Source organism: Ranitomeya variabilis, chromosome 4, assembly GCF_051348905.1.
Source record: "Ranitomeya variabilis isolate aRanVar5 chromosome 4, aRanVar5.hap1, whole genome shotgun sequence".
NCBI lineage: Eukaryota > Metazoa > Chordata > Amphibia > Anura > Dendrobatidae > Ranitomeya > Ranitomeya variabilis.
The window spans coordinates 149529602-149545365 of NC_135235.1; the positions used below are offsets into that span (position 1 = coordinate 149529602).

The window sequence follows — 15764 nt, forward strand, 5'->3', positions numbered from 1 at the left end:
TGATAGAGGGGTGCAATTTGTGTCAAAATTCTGGAGGGCTTTTTGTAAAAGGCTGGGTATCAGTCTGACTTTTTTGTCAGCCTATCATCCGGAGACGAACGGTCAGACTGAAAGGACCAGTCAGTCTTTGGAGCAGATATTACGGTGTCTTGCCACGTCCAGACTGGATGATTAATGCTCTTTGTTACCCATGGCAGAGTTCGCTTTCAATAATCATGTTAATCAGTCCACTGGTACTTCCCCGTTCTTTTGCAATTATGGTTTTCACCCTCGCTTTGGTGAGTTTTCCCAGTTGGAGTTGGGATGTCCAGGGGCTGATTTGGCTATTCAGCAGTTGGGGGAGGTCTGGTGGGAGGTCCAGAGGAACATTGGGGAGGCTCAGAGCAGGTATACATTTTTTGCAGATAGATGACGGTCGGTGGGGCCGGCATTCCAGGTGGGGGATAAGGTATGGTTATCCACCAAGAATATTAGGTTGAGGATTCCTTCTGCTAAGTTGGGTCCCAAGTTTATTGCTCCTTATGAAATTATGGAGATGGTTGCCTTTCGGTTGGGCTTGCCTCCGTCGCTGCAGATCCTCAATGTGTTCCATAAGGCTCTGTTGAAGCCTTTGGTGTCTTCCGCAGGTGACTCTTCCTCGCACCCGCCACCTGTAGTGGTGGATGGCCAGACCGAGTATGAGGTGGAACAGGTTGTTGATTCTCGTATGCTCCACCATTCACTTCATTGTTTGGTCCATTGAAAGGGGTACGGTCCTGAGGACTGGTCGTGGGTGCCAATGCATTCGGTCCATGCAGATCGATTGGTCTGGCCTTTCACGCTCATTATCTAGGGAAACTTGGGGGTCCAGTGGCCCCCATTGAGAAAGGGGTACTGTCATGATCCAGGCTGAGGTTTGTTTCTTGCTATTCTCTCCCTGATCTGGTCATGCAGGGGTTAAACTTCTTTGCCTTGTTTTGCGATCTGTTTTGCTACTTCAGTCTACGGCTGCCTGCAGGCAGCATCAGCAATAGTTTTTGCCCCCCGGCTTGAGCGACTGACCCATTACACCCTGGTTTGTCCTCTGCCCTGGTTACTCAGTTCCCTTGCCTTCCCATTCCTGCTCCCCGCTCATCTTGCTGTGTGCTCCCCGTGCTGTGACCTTTGGTATCTGACCTGGTTTGTCCTCTGACCAGTTTTCTGTCTCATGTCTCTGGCATCTCCGCTGCCGAATGGCTCTGACTTCTTTGGCTTGTATCTGACCACTTGTATTGCTCTTTCCCCTGGTACTGCGTCTCCTGTCCGTTCCTGACCCGGCTTGTCTGACCATTCTCTCACCACCTAGTGGCGCCTGCGCTGCCGCACTATAGTGTTACGCCATGTGTGCAACCTATCTTCCCTTTCCAGCACCCCATGGTATTGGAGGCACGAAACGGTGCTGTGGCAGCATTAGATATAACACTGAACATAACTGCAGATCAATCCCGTCATTCACTGAAAAACCTTTAGGAAAGGATAGGTGATGGATTAACCTAAATTTATTCAGCTCCTTGTTTTGAATCACACCAAGTGGTGAAACCCTCAAATTACTGAGGGGACCCACAACAAAAGGTCCAGCCATCCTACCCAATGCCACCTTTTTTTCCAATTTTTCAGTAACCACATTGACTTTAAATTCTTGGTGGACAACCAAATCTTTCTATCAACAAAAGGGATTCCGTATTCATCCCTAAAAGCATTCCTTAACAAACTGACTGCCGCCATATCGAAAGACTTATTTAGAAAGTACTCCATCTCGTCCAGACGCACTGGCATCACCCCTTTTTTCAGTATTATCACCTACCCTCTGTCTGCCATCCTTAAAACACTTTGTAACAACTGTGAGTGCCCCCACATGCTGAGCATTCATGCTTGATTATACACTTGTTCCCGAACTTGCATGTCCCTTCATTGAATGAGAAACACAGCCCTCTCTGCATTGCCACCGAGTGTCAAACTGTTCCAAACTCCCGTTGCCCCATGGAAATGACTGACTACCTTAACTCAACCTAGTAGGGGCCGTCACCTTCAACCATAAGGCTGTTCGTCATACCACAGCCATCCCTGACTGCCATAAACCCTATAAGCCTCCCCAATCGTGTCCATTTTATGCAGTCCAAAGCACTTCCGGCTATTGAACGCAGGTGATTCCACATAATAATAATAATCTTAATTTTTATATAGCGCTAACATATTCTGCTGCGCTTTACAGTTTGCTCACATTATCATCACTGTCCCCGATGGGGCTCACAATCTAAATTTCCTATCAGTATGTCTTTGGAATATGGGAGGAAACCCACGCAAACACTGGGAGAACATACAAAATCCTTGCAGATGTTGTCCTTGGTGGGATTTGAACCCAGGACTCCAGCACGGCAAGGCTGCAGTGCTAACCACTGAGCCACCGTGCTGCCCACCTCAAGATAAATAGACATGCTGCGATATGGAAAGACGCGCCGCATGTCCGTCTTCGCAATTGAGCGGCGGGCATCTCTGGACACATAATGGGCATGGGATTTCTTGAAATCCCATCCACTATGCTGTAACATCTGGATGCTGCAGGTTGGACGCTGCACAAATGTGCAGCATCCAACCCGCAGCATTTACTGACCGTGTGTACCTACCCTAAAGTGAAGCCTTCAAAAGAGTGCACTGTCAGGGCACATTGTAAGGAAAGAACACAGTGAGCAGAGACCAGCCTGCGTCTCTAAAGTGACATTAGTTTCATGAGCTGTGTTGGTCTCTGCTCATTCATTCTCTAATTAGAGACAACAAAGCGTCATCACAGCGGAAATAGCTGAAAATAAATAAAATAAAGCTGTTCAACTAGAGAGGGAAGGGTAGGGACTTTTTAATTAAACCATATTAGAAAAACTATTATATTATTAAAATAAATAAAGAGAAATTTAGGATGAAAATCAATATTCATTTCAGACCACTAGTATTCCTGTCAGTAATGCAGAGAATTATGTCCATTGTTTACCTTTTGCAACTTCTGGAACTAACATGTAATAGATACAGGAAATACTTACAGATGTTTTCTGTGTCTTTAATTTTAATGATATTAAAGTATTAATAGTCTGGCTGCCAATAGCCCTACTGATGGGCTGATGGAAGGTGTGAAGACGCACTACAAATAACCCAGCTCTGTGCATTGTGTAGTGATCTTGAATGGTACTGGGAGCTCTCTCTTTTTTGCTCACATGCTTGCAATGCTATTTTTGGCCACTACACAATCTAAGGAAACATATTACCAGTGAGCTGTGGAATCATCAATTAGCTGATTGATAAGGGTTAAAATTAAAACCCAGGAAGACCTCTTTAACAGGTATTCTCACAAAAGACAACCCCTAGCAGCTGAAGGCTGAGGTTCCATCTCCCTACACTGTAGAGCAAATGCTGAAGGCACCAGCCAAATGCATAGCTCACAAAGGTGCCTCCTGGGTAGAGAATGCCCTTTGTGATATCAATATACCCTAGCAAAATTAAGAAAAACCACTTTGATTATATTGAACCTTACATAGAAAATAAAAAATAAGTCAATTTGTTTAGTATTTTCTATGAGGCATTTTATAATTAAGCAGCTCCATTTCATGAGTTTTGAGTATCAATTAGCATTCCCTTACTGCAGAATCATATACCTATAACAAGATGAACTGTGCAGTTTGTTGTGACAGTAACATGGAAGGATAATAGTCAGAGAACATGTCTGGGCACCAGTGTATTCTCCATGTTCTATACGTGTTGCCGCTTTTTGCTTTTAATTTAGAGATATGCCACAACATGTTGAGACCTTCATCTAAAGAATATGACTATGATGTAAAATGTATATTTCTAAACTTGCAATAGGATGATTCATCCAGTACAAGTAGAAGTGATATGGGATAAATCTTGTTACTATAGTGACTATAGTGAAAATACTATGAGAAGAGTATTGTCATGTCAGTAGTGGAGCTCTTCTGGAATACATCATCCAAATATATGTGAATATACAACACCTAAAATAACAATGCACCATTTTTATGCAACATCTACGGGTATGTTTCCACTGTCAGTATTTGCTGCAGCCACAGCATCCAATCCGCAGCGGCCAGATGTTACAGCATAGTGGATGGGATTTTATGAAATCCCATCTCCACTATGCGTGCAGGAATGCCTCCGGCAACCCTGTGTAAACGGACATGCAGCGCGTCTTTCTAGACCTCAGCATGTCAATTTATCTTGTGGAGACGCTCAGTCTCCGCAAGGAAAATATCACAGTCCAATGTATAGGATGCGGTGATTCCGCATGGCTCAATGAACACATGCGGAATCACAGCGTGTACAAAAGCCGGCTGCGTCCAAAGCGCTGCCAATACTGACATTGGAAACATACCCTTAGTTGTGTAACTTGCTGCGTATTCGCCTTAGCTTTGACTTTTTACATTAGGGGGAAGGGTTATTGGATTGGAAGAAAAACAGGCAGAGTGCTCATAGGACAAATCAACAATGTTTACAGAGCCAGGTAGAGAGACTTGGTGGAATGTCGCTCACTAGAGATGGGAGAATCGAATTGCAGCACTCCGGTTGTTCAACCAGGTCATTACTCTGTGACCACTAGTATCTGACGAATCTCCTCATTTCCTGGCATTCTTGGCTCCTCCTTTATTAGCTGGGGTTGGCATGATCATTGCAGCGTGAAACAAGAGCATCCAAGAATGCCTAGAGGTAAGGAGATTCATAAGTCTCCAGTCCAGTTGTGGTTACTGACCTGATCAATAGACCAGAGTCTTGCTAATCCATTTTATCATCTCTATCGCTCACCTATTTTGGTTGTATATTGGACACAACAACCAACCGTGCTCCTTAGTGCAGTCATTCAGGGTGCTGCTGTTGCCTTTCCTACATCATTGGTGACTCAGAATGGCCACCTAATGACAAAAGATATGTCTAGGTAAAAAGTTGGACTGATGCAAGTCACATCTTTCACTTTTTGCATTGCAAATAGCGAAATTCACAAAAAACAGAGAATTAATTATGGTAATTCACTACAGATTCCATATCGGCAGCATAGGTCATTTTAATTTGCACATTTTCTCTGCAGAGAGTGTATGAGAATTTATAAAATGGGTACTATAATATGCAATGGATTATTCACCCAAATAAAAAGTAAAATATTCAGATTTTCTATAAGGGTAACACAGTAAACAATTATGTGTGATATTCAGAATTCACGTAGTGGCATGCACCCCTTCAATTACTCCTTAATGTTATGACATGTTTCAGGTCCTTCTCCAGGCTTTGCTCCATCACCTGCCCCTACTTACTCAGCACCTCCTCAGCCAGAGCCAGCCAATCGCCCTCCATGGATTACTGATGAAACCTTTTCTCAAAAATTTGCACCTGGGAAAACTACGTCCACAGTTTCTAAACAGATTCTTCCAAAAGCAGCACCTCCTCCACCACCTCCAATAACTACGCCAAGCTATCCTCCTCAGCCCGCTAGTCAGCCACCTACACAAGCACCAAGAGGTACGATTCAGCGTGCTGAACGATTTCCAGCAAGCAGCCGAACCCCCCTTTGTGGACATTGCAACAGCATCATTAGGTAAGCAGATCAAGTAGATTGGAAAGAAACATATATCTAATCCTAGCTATCCACATTGACCATGCCAAGGGTTAGTCGGGGAAGCATGTTCAAGATTCAAGTCAAAACCTGTTTTAAGGAGAGGTTGTCCTTTTAGGCTGTGTTCAGATCATGCATTTGTGACTTTTTTTCCCTGCGAAAACATGGTCACATCATGGTGATTTTACCACTTTTTTGAACAATCAAGGCAAAAAACATTGGAAAAAAACTAATACTTTTGTAGACATCAAAAGTGCACTGTTCAAACAAGGCTTTCTGAGATGTAGCAATGTTTGCAGTGATTTTATATAAATTGGGTTAACAAACTTTTTGTATCCATTTACTATACAGGGGTCCATTTTTAGTGGCCATGGGTAGGTCATGGCATCCAGAAGAATTTAACTGTGCCTACTGCAAGACTTCCCTAGCTGATGTGAGCTTTGTTGAGGAGCAGAAGAGTGTCTACTGTGAACGATGCTATGAGCAGTTCTTTGCCCCAACCTGTGCTCGCTGCAACACTAAAATTATGGGGGTAAGTCCTGAACAAAATTGAAAGCGGTTACCCTAAAACTAAGAAGTATTACATATCTTTTATCTATTTTAGCTGTTTATTTGGTTCTGATTTTGAGTGAATGTTTAATTTACTACATTCTACTTATTGCTTCCATATATGTCGAGTTATGTTGATGTATTGATAGCTCTAGGATTGAAGCAAAATTTACTACGAATAGGAATGTGAGAGTACCAACACAAACATAGACTACATTTGCTTTTTTATTTTGCGCACTCATATAGCACCATCACATTCGCAGAGCTTTACGGACATCATCATTACTGTCTCCATTGGGGCTCACAATCTACATCCTCTATCAGTATATATACCTATATAAGTGGAAACCCATGCAAACACGGGGAGAAGATACAAACTCCTTGCAGATATTGTTCTTGGAGGGGCTTGAACCCAGGACTCCAGTGCTACAAAGCTACAGTGCTAACCACTGAGCCACCATGCTGTCCATTTGTAGGTTCAAGTGAGTTTTTAGGGGGTTTTTTAGGCCTGAAGAGTAAAAGAGTTACAAGGTTTTGTGGCAAACAGTTCCAAAATACAGGAAAGATATAGGAAAATGTGTGAAGGCAACAATGTAAAAATGGTTATAGAGGTAGTCTAACCCCAGCGTAATCAATTCAAGTCCCTAATTTAAAAAAAAATGGATTCTTGCTCTGCCGTTCCAGAGTTGTTGGTGCAGCTGTTCCTAAAGAGTTAAAGGACTTGTTGTATCACATGCCGGCTGCAACCAATTAGCCCTCGCTCTTTGGCGGCTGCACATCAGTTTTCTAGTAGGGTAGATGTCCACTCTAATGAAATATGAAGGTTGCTGCTTGGCATCACTAATCATAGATCAAGCTATGGCTGCAGTGGTGCTCCCATGTCTCTTGAGCCCTCACCTTAATCGGCCAATCGTCATATATGACCCAACCTGAGTCGACTATCTATTGTCAGGGGTGCAAGGTTATATGTCTGTCACCACTTTGCACATTCTGTTTCAATCAGAAGCGGCATGTAGAGTGGTCACAGTGCCTGTCTGTGCAATATGGCCTTGCTTGGATATGTGGTACTACCACTATCTTCTGTGCTGCGGCTGATGCTGTACTGTTGCATACAGCTGATGACCCCTTCCCTCTTATACAGTATAAGCCCAGTTCCCCTTTTTGTACCTCCCCAATGTCCTTCTTCCTCCACAGAATTGGTGTCCTGCTGCCATTGATGCAAGTTGCTGACCAGCATTTGTGCGCAATCTGGGTCACAGTGCATTTTTTTCTAATTTTTATTTTTTAACTTGCATCTTGATGCCACTGAGTGCTGATTAGTGACACACATCACTGATCAACATCTCTGTCCAAGACCTTTTTCTCTCTTGTCAGTTTTTCACTTTTTTATTTGCACCAATTCTGTGGGTGCAGCCTGCTGCCACAGGGTGCTGATTGATGACGTAAATTGATGTTAGACATCCAAGATCAGATTTTTGCTCAGGAGTTTTGGGGTCTTTTTGTAATTTTTTTTAAATCTTGTGTTATTATTTGTAATTTTATCCAAACTACCTCTTTGTGCGACCGCTGTGCTGTGATCAGTATTGCTTATCACTGACCAGAGACCATGCTAACATTCTGCTGCAGGATGGTAGATATAGGGCAGCATATTTTGCACTAAAAATTCTCATGCAATTGGTTAATATTAGTTTTTTTTATTAATATGCAGTATATAGAAATACAGATAAGCGTCAGTAAGTTGCAAGTGTTCAGTAATCGTTTTCACTGACGTTGGCATAGCATTTAGTGTCGTTTCAGATTTTTAGTGGAAGATTACTGTATTAATTATTCTATTACATTTTTTTCTATTAAACTATAGAATTACAGTTAGTAACAGTTACTTGCGAGTGTACAGTAATTGCTTTTACCGACATTCATTTAGAATTTTCTTTAGTGTAGGTTCAGCATTTAAGTGGGGAATTACTGAAGTAATTATTATATTACATGTTTTTCCACTAACATACAGAATTAATGCTAGTGTTTGTTACAGTGGAGCATAATTACAGTAATAGTTGCAGTTCTGCATAATTTTGACCTAAGACTACATTAGATTTTCATACAGGTCCTAAAAGTAGATAAAGAGCCAAATAAAAAAAAAATTAGTGAAAAATATTAGTCATTTTTTAAATGACAAAAATTATCCAATATCACATGTCTGTGAGTGACAAAAGCATGTGAACTTTTGCTTTTAGTATCTTATGTGACCCCCTTGTGCAGTAATAATTGCATTAAAACATTTTTGATAATTGATGATTAGTCCTGGACATTGGCTTGGAGGAATTTTAGCCCATTCTTCCCTACAAAGCAGCTTTAACGCTGTTATGTTGGTGGGTTTTCTACATGAACTCCTCACTTCAGGTCATTCCATAGCATTTCTATACAAGTTGTGCTCAAAAGTTTACATACCCCGGCAGAATTTTTGCTTTCTTGGCCTTTTTTCAGAGAATATGAATAACACCCAAACTTTTTCTCCGCTCATGGTTAGCGGTTGGGTGAAGCCATTTATTGTCAAACTACTGTGTTTTCTCTTTTTAAATCATAATGACAGCACAACTGTAGGCAAAAGGTGAGGACTGTGACTTGACGGTTCAAAAAAATTAGCACCGATTCATCAAGACTGACAATTTCCTATGATGAGGTGGGTGTGTTAGAGTCAGACGCTCCTGATTTGTTAAGTGTCTGACTGGTGGCCAACCGTGATCCATGCCAGAAGTCTTACTTCATTCCTCGACTGGAGCTACTGTATATCTTTAAACCAGAGTCACACCACACAAAATAGTTAACAAATAGCATTTCCCATATGTCTACCTTATGTCAGGATAATTTTTCAAGCATCCTTATATTTTGTTACAATGTTAGAAGGGTTAACATTTTGTAGCCATTTTTAATTTTTTGCAAGGAACTTTACAAGTCCAATTTTTAACAGACATATTCAGTTTTGAGTGGACTTTGAGGGGCCTATATATCGGAAAACCCCAGAAGTCACAACATTTTAAAAACTGCACCCCTCAAATTATTCTAAATTGTTGTTAGGAAATGTGTTAACACTTTGGGTGCTACACAGGATTTGGGGCACAATGAATTAAAAAAATCAAAAATTACATTTTTGCCATTAAAATATTGCATTAGCTGCAAATTTTTCATTTTCACAAAGGGTAAAAGGAGAAAATTGATCCTAAAATATATTATGCAATTTCTCTTGACACCGCTGTTTGGGCACACAGACAGGCATGAAAAAGAGGAACCATTATTTGCTTTTTTGTAACATAAATTTGGCTGACATCATGTCTCATGTGCAGAGCCCCTGAGGTACTGAGATTACAGAAACCGTACTCAGACCGTATCAGAAAAAGTGATCCCATTTTGAAAACTCAAAAACTTGATGAATTCATCTAGGGATGTGTTGAGCATTTAGGACCCAGAGGTGCTTTCACAGACCTTAACAACATTTGGGTGAGATAATGAAAAAAAATTTTTTTCCAATAAAATGTTATTTTAGCCCCAAGTTTGTAATTTACATATAATAGATTATGCAATTTCCCCCAAACGTGGTAATATTCCATATGTGGTCAAAAACTGTTATTTGGACAGGGAGGACAGGGCTCAGAATGGAAAGAGCGCTATTTTATATCCGTAACGTAAATTTGTGTAGAACAGATTGTGAACGGCATGTCGCATTTGCCGTGCTCTTGACATGTCAAAACAGCAGAAACTCCCACAAGTGATTCGATTTTGGAAACTAGACCCTTCAAGGAAGTCATCTAGGGGTGTGTCTAGCATTTTGAATCCATAGATGCTTCAAAGAACCTTTTAAAATTAGGATGTGGAAACAAAAATGTTTTTTTCCTCTAAAATGTTGTTTTAGCCCAATGTTTGTAATTTTCACAAGGGATAATAGGAGAAAATAGACCCCATAATTTATTACAAAATTTCTTCCAAATGCAACTACACCCAATATGTAGTCAAAAACTGCTGTTTGGGCTCATGGCAAGGCTTGAAAAGGAAAATTTTCAGTGTAAAGCTGTTATCACATTCTTGTGTTCTACGCTGAAACCTTACTTTGGGGTTTCCGTGTATATCCCACAAAAATGCGATTCAGATTAAACCACCAACAGAACCTCTTACTATAATGAGGCAGATGTAGACACTTTGGACTCCATTTTGCATGTGTTCCAGTGGTATCCATCTTTTTAGGCATGCACAAAATAGTGGTCTTCAAAAAAAATGCCTAAAATGTTGAGACACTGCCGGAACACAGACCAAACGGAGTCCAAAGTGACTCCGTATGCCTCATAACAGTGAGTGGTTCTGTTGGGAGTTTTGCCTCAATCACAGTTTTTGATTCACAAGGATACCTTAGCGTGTTAAGTGGTGAGCAGAGGATAAGTGTGACCCAAGCCTAATTCTGATTTTTGGGAGGTAGAATGATCAAATCGGCAGCAGTACAAGAATAGTTCTGATTTTTATCTGTATGTCAGTTTTCATGTAGTATAACTGATAAGATGGCTTTATTCTTATGGTCAGTGCGATTACAGTGATACCAGATTTATAATTTTTTTTATATTTTCTCCTATCGCACACTAAAAATGCTTTTTTTTTCGTTTTTTCGTCACCATATTCTGAGAACTGTAAAAAAAATTTTTTGGTCAAGCAGAGCTGTATGAGGGCTTATTTTTTTGCGCAATAAGTTGACGATTTTTTGGGGTAACATTTTGAGGTATATAAAAATTTTTGATCTCTTTTTATTCAAGTTTTTTCAGACGCAGAATTAACAAAAAACAGCAATTTAGTTGTTTTTATTTTTATTTTTTGGCGTGGTTTATTGTGCAGTAAAGGTTATAAGACTGATTTATTCTTCGGGTCAGTACAATTATAGAGATACCAGATTTATATTTTTTTTATATATATATATGTATGTATAAATATATATATATATATAATTTATATATATATATAGTGTACGGTATATAATATATAAATATTTTTTACATATGACTTTTTGATCACAATTTATTACATTTTTTCTTTGTCAGTATGATGAAGGAGCTACATTTTTTGCCATTTTGTACTATTTTTTCTACAGTGTTTACCATACAGAATAAATAACATGGCAGTTTTAAAGCTTGGGTGTTCCAGACACAGCGATACCAATCATATGTATGTTATTTGCTTTTTTTGTTTTAACCTAAGTCAAGAAAATCATATTTTCTTGATTTGTGTGTGCTTTCATTGGGCATCTCTTCTGCAAATCTAGTAGGATGACTTTCCTTTCAGGACCTGCCATGTACTATTGAGAAAAATGGTGCCTTTGTTTTTACAAACTTTTGAATTTTTTTTACCACGTAGTATTTAGTTAACATGGTATAAAAATAAAAACAATTGTGGAATTGCACTTTTTTGCAATATCACTGCACTGGGATTTTTTTCCTGTTTTTCAGTACACTACATGGTAAAATAAATAGCGTTGTTCAAAAATACAACTAATCCTGCTAAAAACAAACCCTTACACAGCCATATTGAAAGAAAAGTTAAACGCAAAAATGGAGAATCCCAAAGTCGTGAAGGGGTTAAGATGTTTATCACATCCCTAGATGAATTCCTTTCTGGGTTTAGTTTCCAAAATGGTGTCACTTGTGGTGAGTTTCTGAGGATTTGACACCTCAGGGGCTCTGTAAATGCGACTTAGCCAAATTTGTGCTCCTAAAGTCAAATAGCATTCTTTCCCTTTTCAATCCCTGCTATGTGCCAATACAGTAATTTCTTGACCACAAAGATAAAATGCACAACTCATTTTGGTTCATATTCTCTCCTATTACCTTTGTGAAAATGAAAAATGTAAAGCCAAATCAACATTCTAGTGGAAAAAGTGTCATTTTTAATTCAATTTCCAAATTTGTTTTGGTAACAATGCTACTTGGGGTGATATGAGATATTACAGTAACCGTTTCTATTTAAAAGTTGGGCTGGTTTATTGCAGTCTTCATAAGCCACATCACTGGAAAACTCAAATACAGCCTTTGTCCAGCAGAAAGTGAAACATAAAGTAAAAAGTCCATACAATGGTGCTGGTTTGCCCACTTGACACAGATTACAGCTTATTAGTTATTTATCAAAGTCACACAATCCAGGTCTGCAGCCTCAACACAAACTGACTTCTGTGAGACAAACAGGCCTCATTTTACAAAGTGAACCACACCCAGGGATGGGGATATGGTGAGAAGCCATTCAGCTGCTCATAATCAACCTGTCATGGCCCGTTAACCCCTTTTAGTCCTATATGTACTAAAGCATTACTCCAGGTTTACCTCTCGTCCACTACTTGTGCTTCTCGCAAAATTAGAATATCATCAAAAAGTAAATTTCAGTTCTTCAATGCAAAAAGTGAAACTCATATGTTATATAGAGTCATTACAAACAGAGTGATCTATTTCAAGTGTTTATTGCTGTTAATGTTGATGATTATGGCTTACAGCCAATGAAAACCCAAAAGTCATTATCTCAGTAAATTAGAATACTTTATAACACCAGCTTGAAAAAATTATTTTAAAATCCAAAATATTGGCCTACTAAAATGTATGTTCAGTAAATGCACTCAATACTTGGTCAGGGCTCCTTTTGCATCAATTACTGCATCAATGCGGCGTGGCATGGAGGTGATCAGCCTGTGGCACTGCTGAGGTGTTATGGAAGCCCAGGTTCCTTTGATAGCAGCCTTCAGCTTGTCTGCATTGTTGGGTCTGGTGTCTCTCATCTTGCTCTTGACAATATCCCATAGATTCTCTAAGGAGTTAAGGTCAGGTGAGTTTGCTGGCCAATCAAGCACAGTGATACTGTTGTTTTTAAACCAGGTATTGGTACTTTTGGCAGTGTGGACAGGTGCCAAGTCTTGCTGGAGAATGAAATTTTCATCTCCAAAAAGCTTGTCGGCAGAGGGAAGCATGAAGTGCTCTAAAATTTCCTGGTAGATGGCTGTGCTGACTTTGGTATTGATAAAATACAGTGGACATACACCAGCAGATGACATGGCTCCCCAAACCATCACTGATTGTGGAAACTTCACACTAGACCTCAAGCAGCTTGGATGGTGTGCCTCTCCACTCTTCCTCCAGACTCTGGGACCTTAATTTCAAAATGAAATGCAAAATTTACTTTCCTTGCGGAGTGTGTCATTTACTTCCTTCTGGACATCTGAGAAGTCATCAGTCTTCCCCATGATTGTGGAGCCTACTGAAACAAACTAAGGGACCTTTTTAAATGCTTAGGAAGCCTTTGCAGGTGTTTTTTGTTAATTCTGATTTATTGAGATAATGACTCTTGGGTTTTCATTGGCTGTAAGCCATAATCATCAACATTAACAGAAATAAACACTTGAAATAGATCACTCTGTTTGTAATGACTCTATATAATATATGAGTTACACTTTTTTGTATTGAAGAGCTGAAATAAATTAACTTTTTGATGATATTCTAATTTAGTGAGAAGCACCTGTATGTGTCTAACAGCCACCTTATAGTCTCTTGAGATTTTTTCAGTTTTGGCACCTCAGGAACCCTACAAATGGGACATGGCGCTTGCAATCTATTCCGGGCAAATGTTTTCTCTAGAAGTCAAATAGTGCTCCTTCTATTCCAAACACTGCTGTGTGACCAGATGGTAGTTTCATTTTCATTTCATACATAGAGTAGTAATGTGCTCCCAACAAATTTTGGGGTCTATTTTCTCATCTTCATCTTATGGAAATGAAAAATATGGGGCCAAAGCAAAATGTTTGTAGAAAAAAATATTTATATCGTCATTCCACTTTGCAATATATCTTGTGAAGCACCTCAAGGGCTAGGAAACCTCCTTAATGTGGTTTTGAATACTTTGAGGGGAGAAGTTTTTTAAAAGGGGCTTGTTTATGGGTTTTGTTACATATAGGACCTTCAAATTCACCTCAAACTGATGTGGTAAAAAAAAAAAGTTTTCTTAATTTTGTTGAACAATTGCTAATAAACTTTTAGGCCTCTTTCACACTTCAGTCGTTTGGCGTCAGTCACTTCCGACAAAGTGACGGATCGACGGATCCGTCACAATTGTTGAAAAAACGGATGTAACGGATCCGTTTTTTTGACGGATCCGTTACTCGGGGGTTGTATATACTTTTTGGAGCATGCGCAATTGAAAAAAATAGAAAAAACGGATTGGGGCGACGGATCCGTCGAAATAACGGTCGCGACGGATCCGTCACCCATAGGTGGCCATTCTATGGAATGACGGACACGACGGATCCGTCGCGATCCGTCATTTCAACGGAGACAAAAAACGTTGCAATGACCGTCAGTGTCTAGATGACGTCCGCTAAATTTTGACGGATCCGTCGCATGACGGATGGAACGGACGACCATCCGTCACAATCCGTCGCTAATGCAAGTCTATGGGGAAAAAAACGGATCCGTCGAAAAAAAAAACGGATCCGTTTTTTGAGGAAAATGACGGTTTTAGACTGACGTCAAACAACTGAAGTGTGAAAGAGGCCTTAAGCCTTCTAATATTTTTTAGAAAAACAATATAGTAAAAAATTATGCGGATATAAACTTGATATATGGTAAAGGTTATTTACTAACTTTTTTTGTGTTATGACTATTTTACATGCATAGAAATGTAAAGTTTAAAACTTGCTATTTTTTCTAATTTTGGGCAAATTTCTGATCTTTTCAGAAATAAATGGAAATCAAATCGATCTAAAATAACAATTCTAAAGTAAAATGTGTAAAAAAAAAAAAAAACACAATCTCACTGGGATATGTTGAAGCATTCCTAAATTATTATCACATAAATTTACAAATCAGATTTGATTTGCTTGATCAGGAACACCAAAATTGGTTGCGGCAAGACCAGACTGAAGGAAACCTGAGGGCATCTGCATCAAGGGCATCTGTAAATGGATGTTTAACGTGACCAATATTACAAGTCATGTTGAAAAGAGGAAAATTGACATTAAAATAGTGCTTGCATAGGCATGCAACAGATTCTGGTAATCTTCTAGCTTATATTGATCTTTATAATATGTCTTTGAGGTCACTGAGAAGAAAACAAGCTTGTGAGATAGGTACACTATGCAAGCTTTGAACTATGCTGTGCTCAACACTGCCATAGATTATTGCACTTGGCCTTGTATTATTGCTTTGATAATCTGCTAGAATACAGATACTCCTTCAGTTTACTGTAAAACGCTCAGTGCCATGTGTTAGGTCATAAACTTCAGACATTTTGTCCAGATAACACTCCGAAACTGTGAATAGACCCAATAGTGCATTACAAGGTCACAACGCACTATATTAGCAAGATTAGGAAACAAACCTGGCAGAACAACAGAAAAAAACATGGCGTTATCTTGCTCCCTTTATCACTGCTCTGTTTGAAGAGGAGGCTTAAATATTTGAGAACCATGTGTTGGAAACAATTCTCTTATGGATTCTCTTATGGATTCATTCATATTCCATGTATGCAGTTTGGAAAAAAGGCAGGGTCATAATATATAATATTGTGCAGTGATTTTAGATGGCGTTTT

The 15764-nt window shown here is 39.5% G+C and overlaps 1 protein-coding gene across 1 annotated transcript in view; it reads left to right on the plus strand.

The window, feature by feature from the left end:
* Positions 1-15764, plus strand: part of LDB3 (LIM domain binding 3) — a 291111-nt gene that overhangs the window by 241493 nt on the left and 33854 nt on the right. Inside the window, exons 10-11 of the mRNA XM_077259320.1 lie at positions 5284-5605; positions 5975-6155. Coding sequence (XP_077115435.1) covers positions 5284-5605; positions 5975-6155 — 503 coding nt within the window. The remainder of the gene's footprint in view (positions 1-5283; positions 5606-5974; positions 6156-15764) is intronic.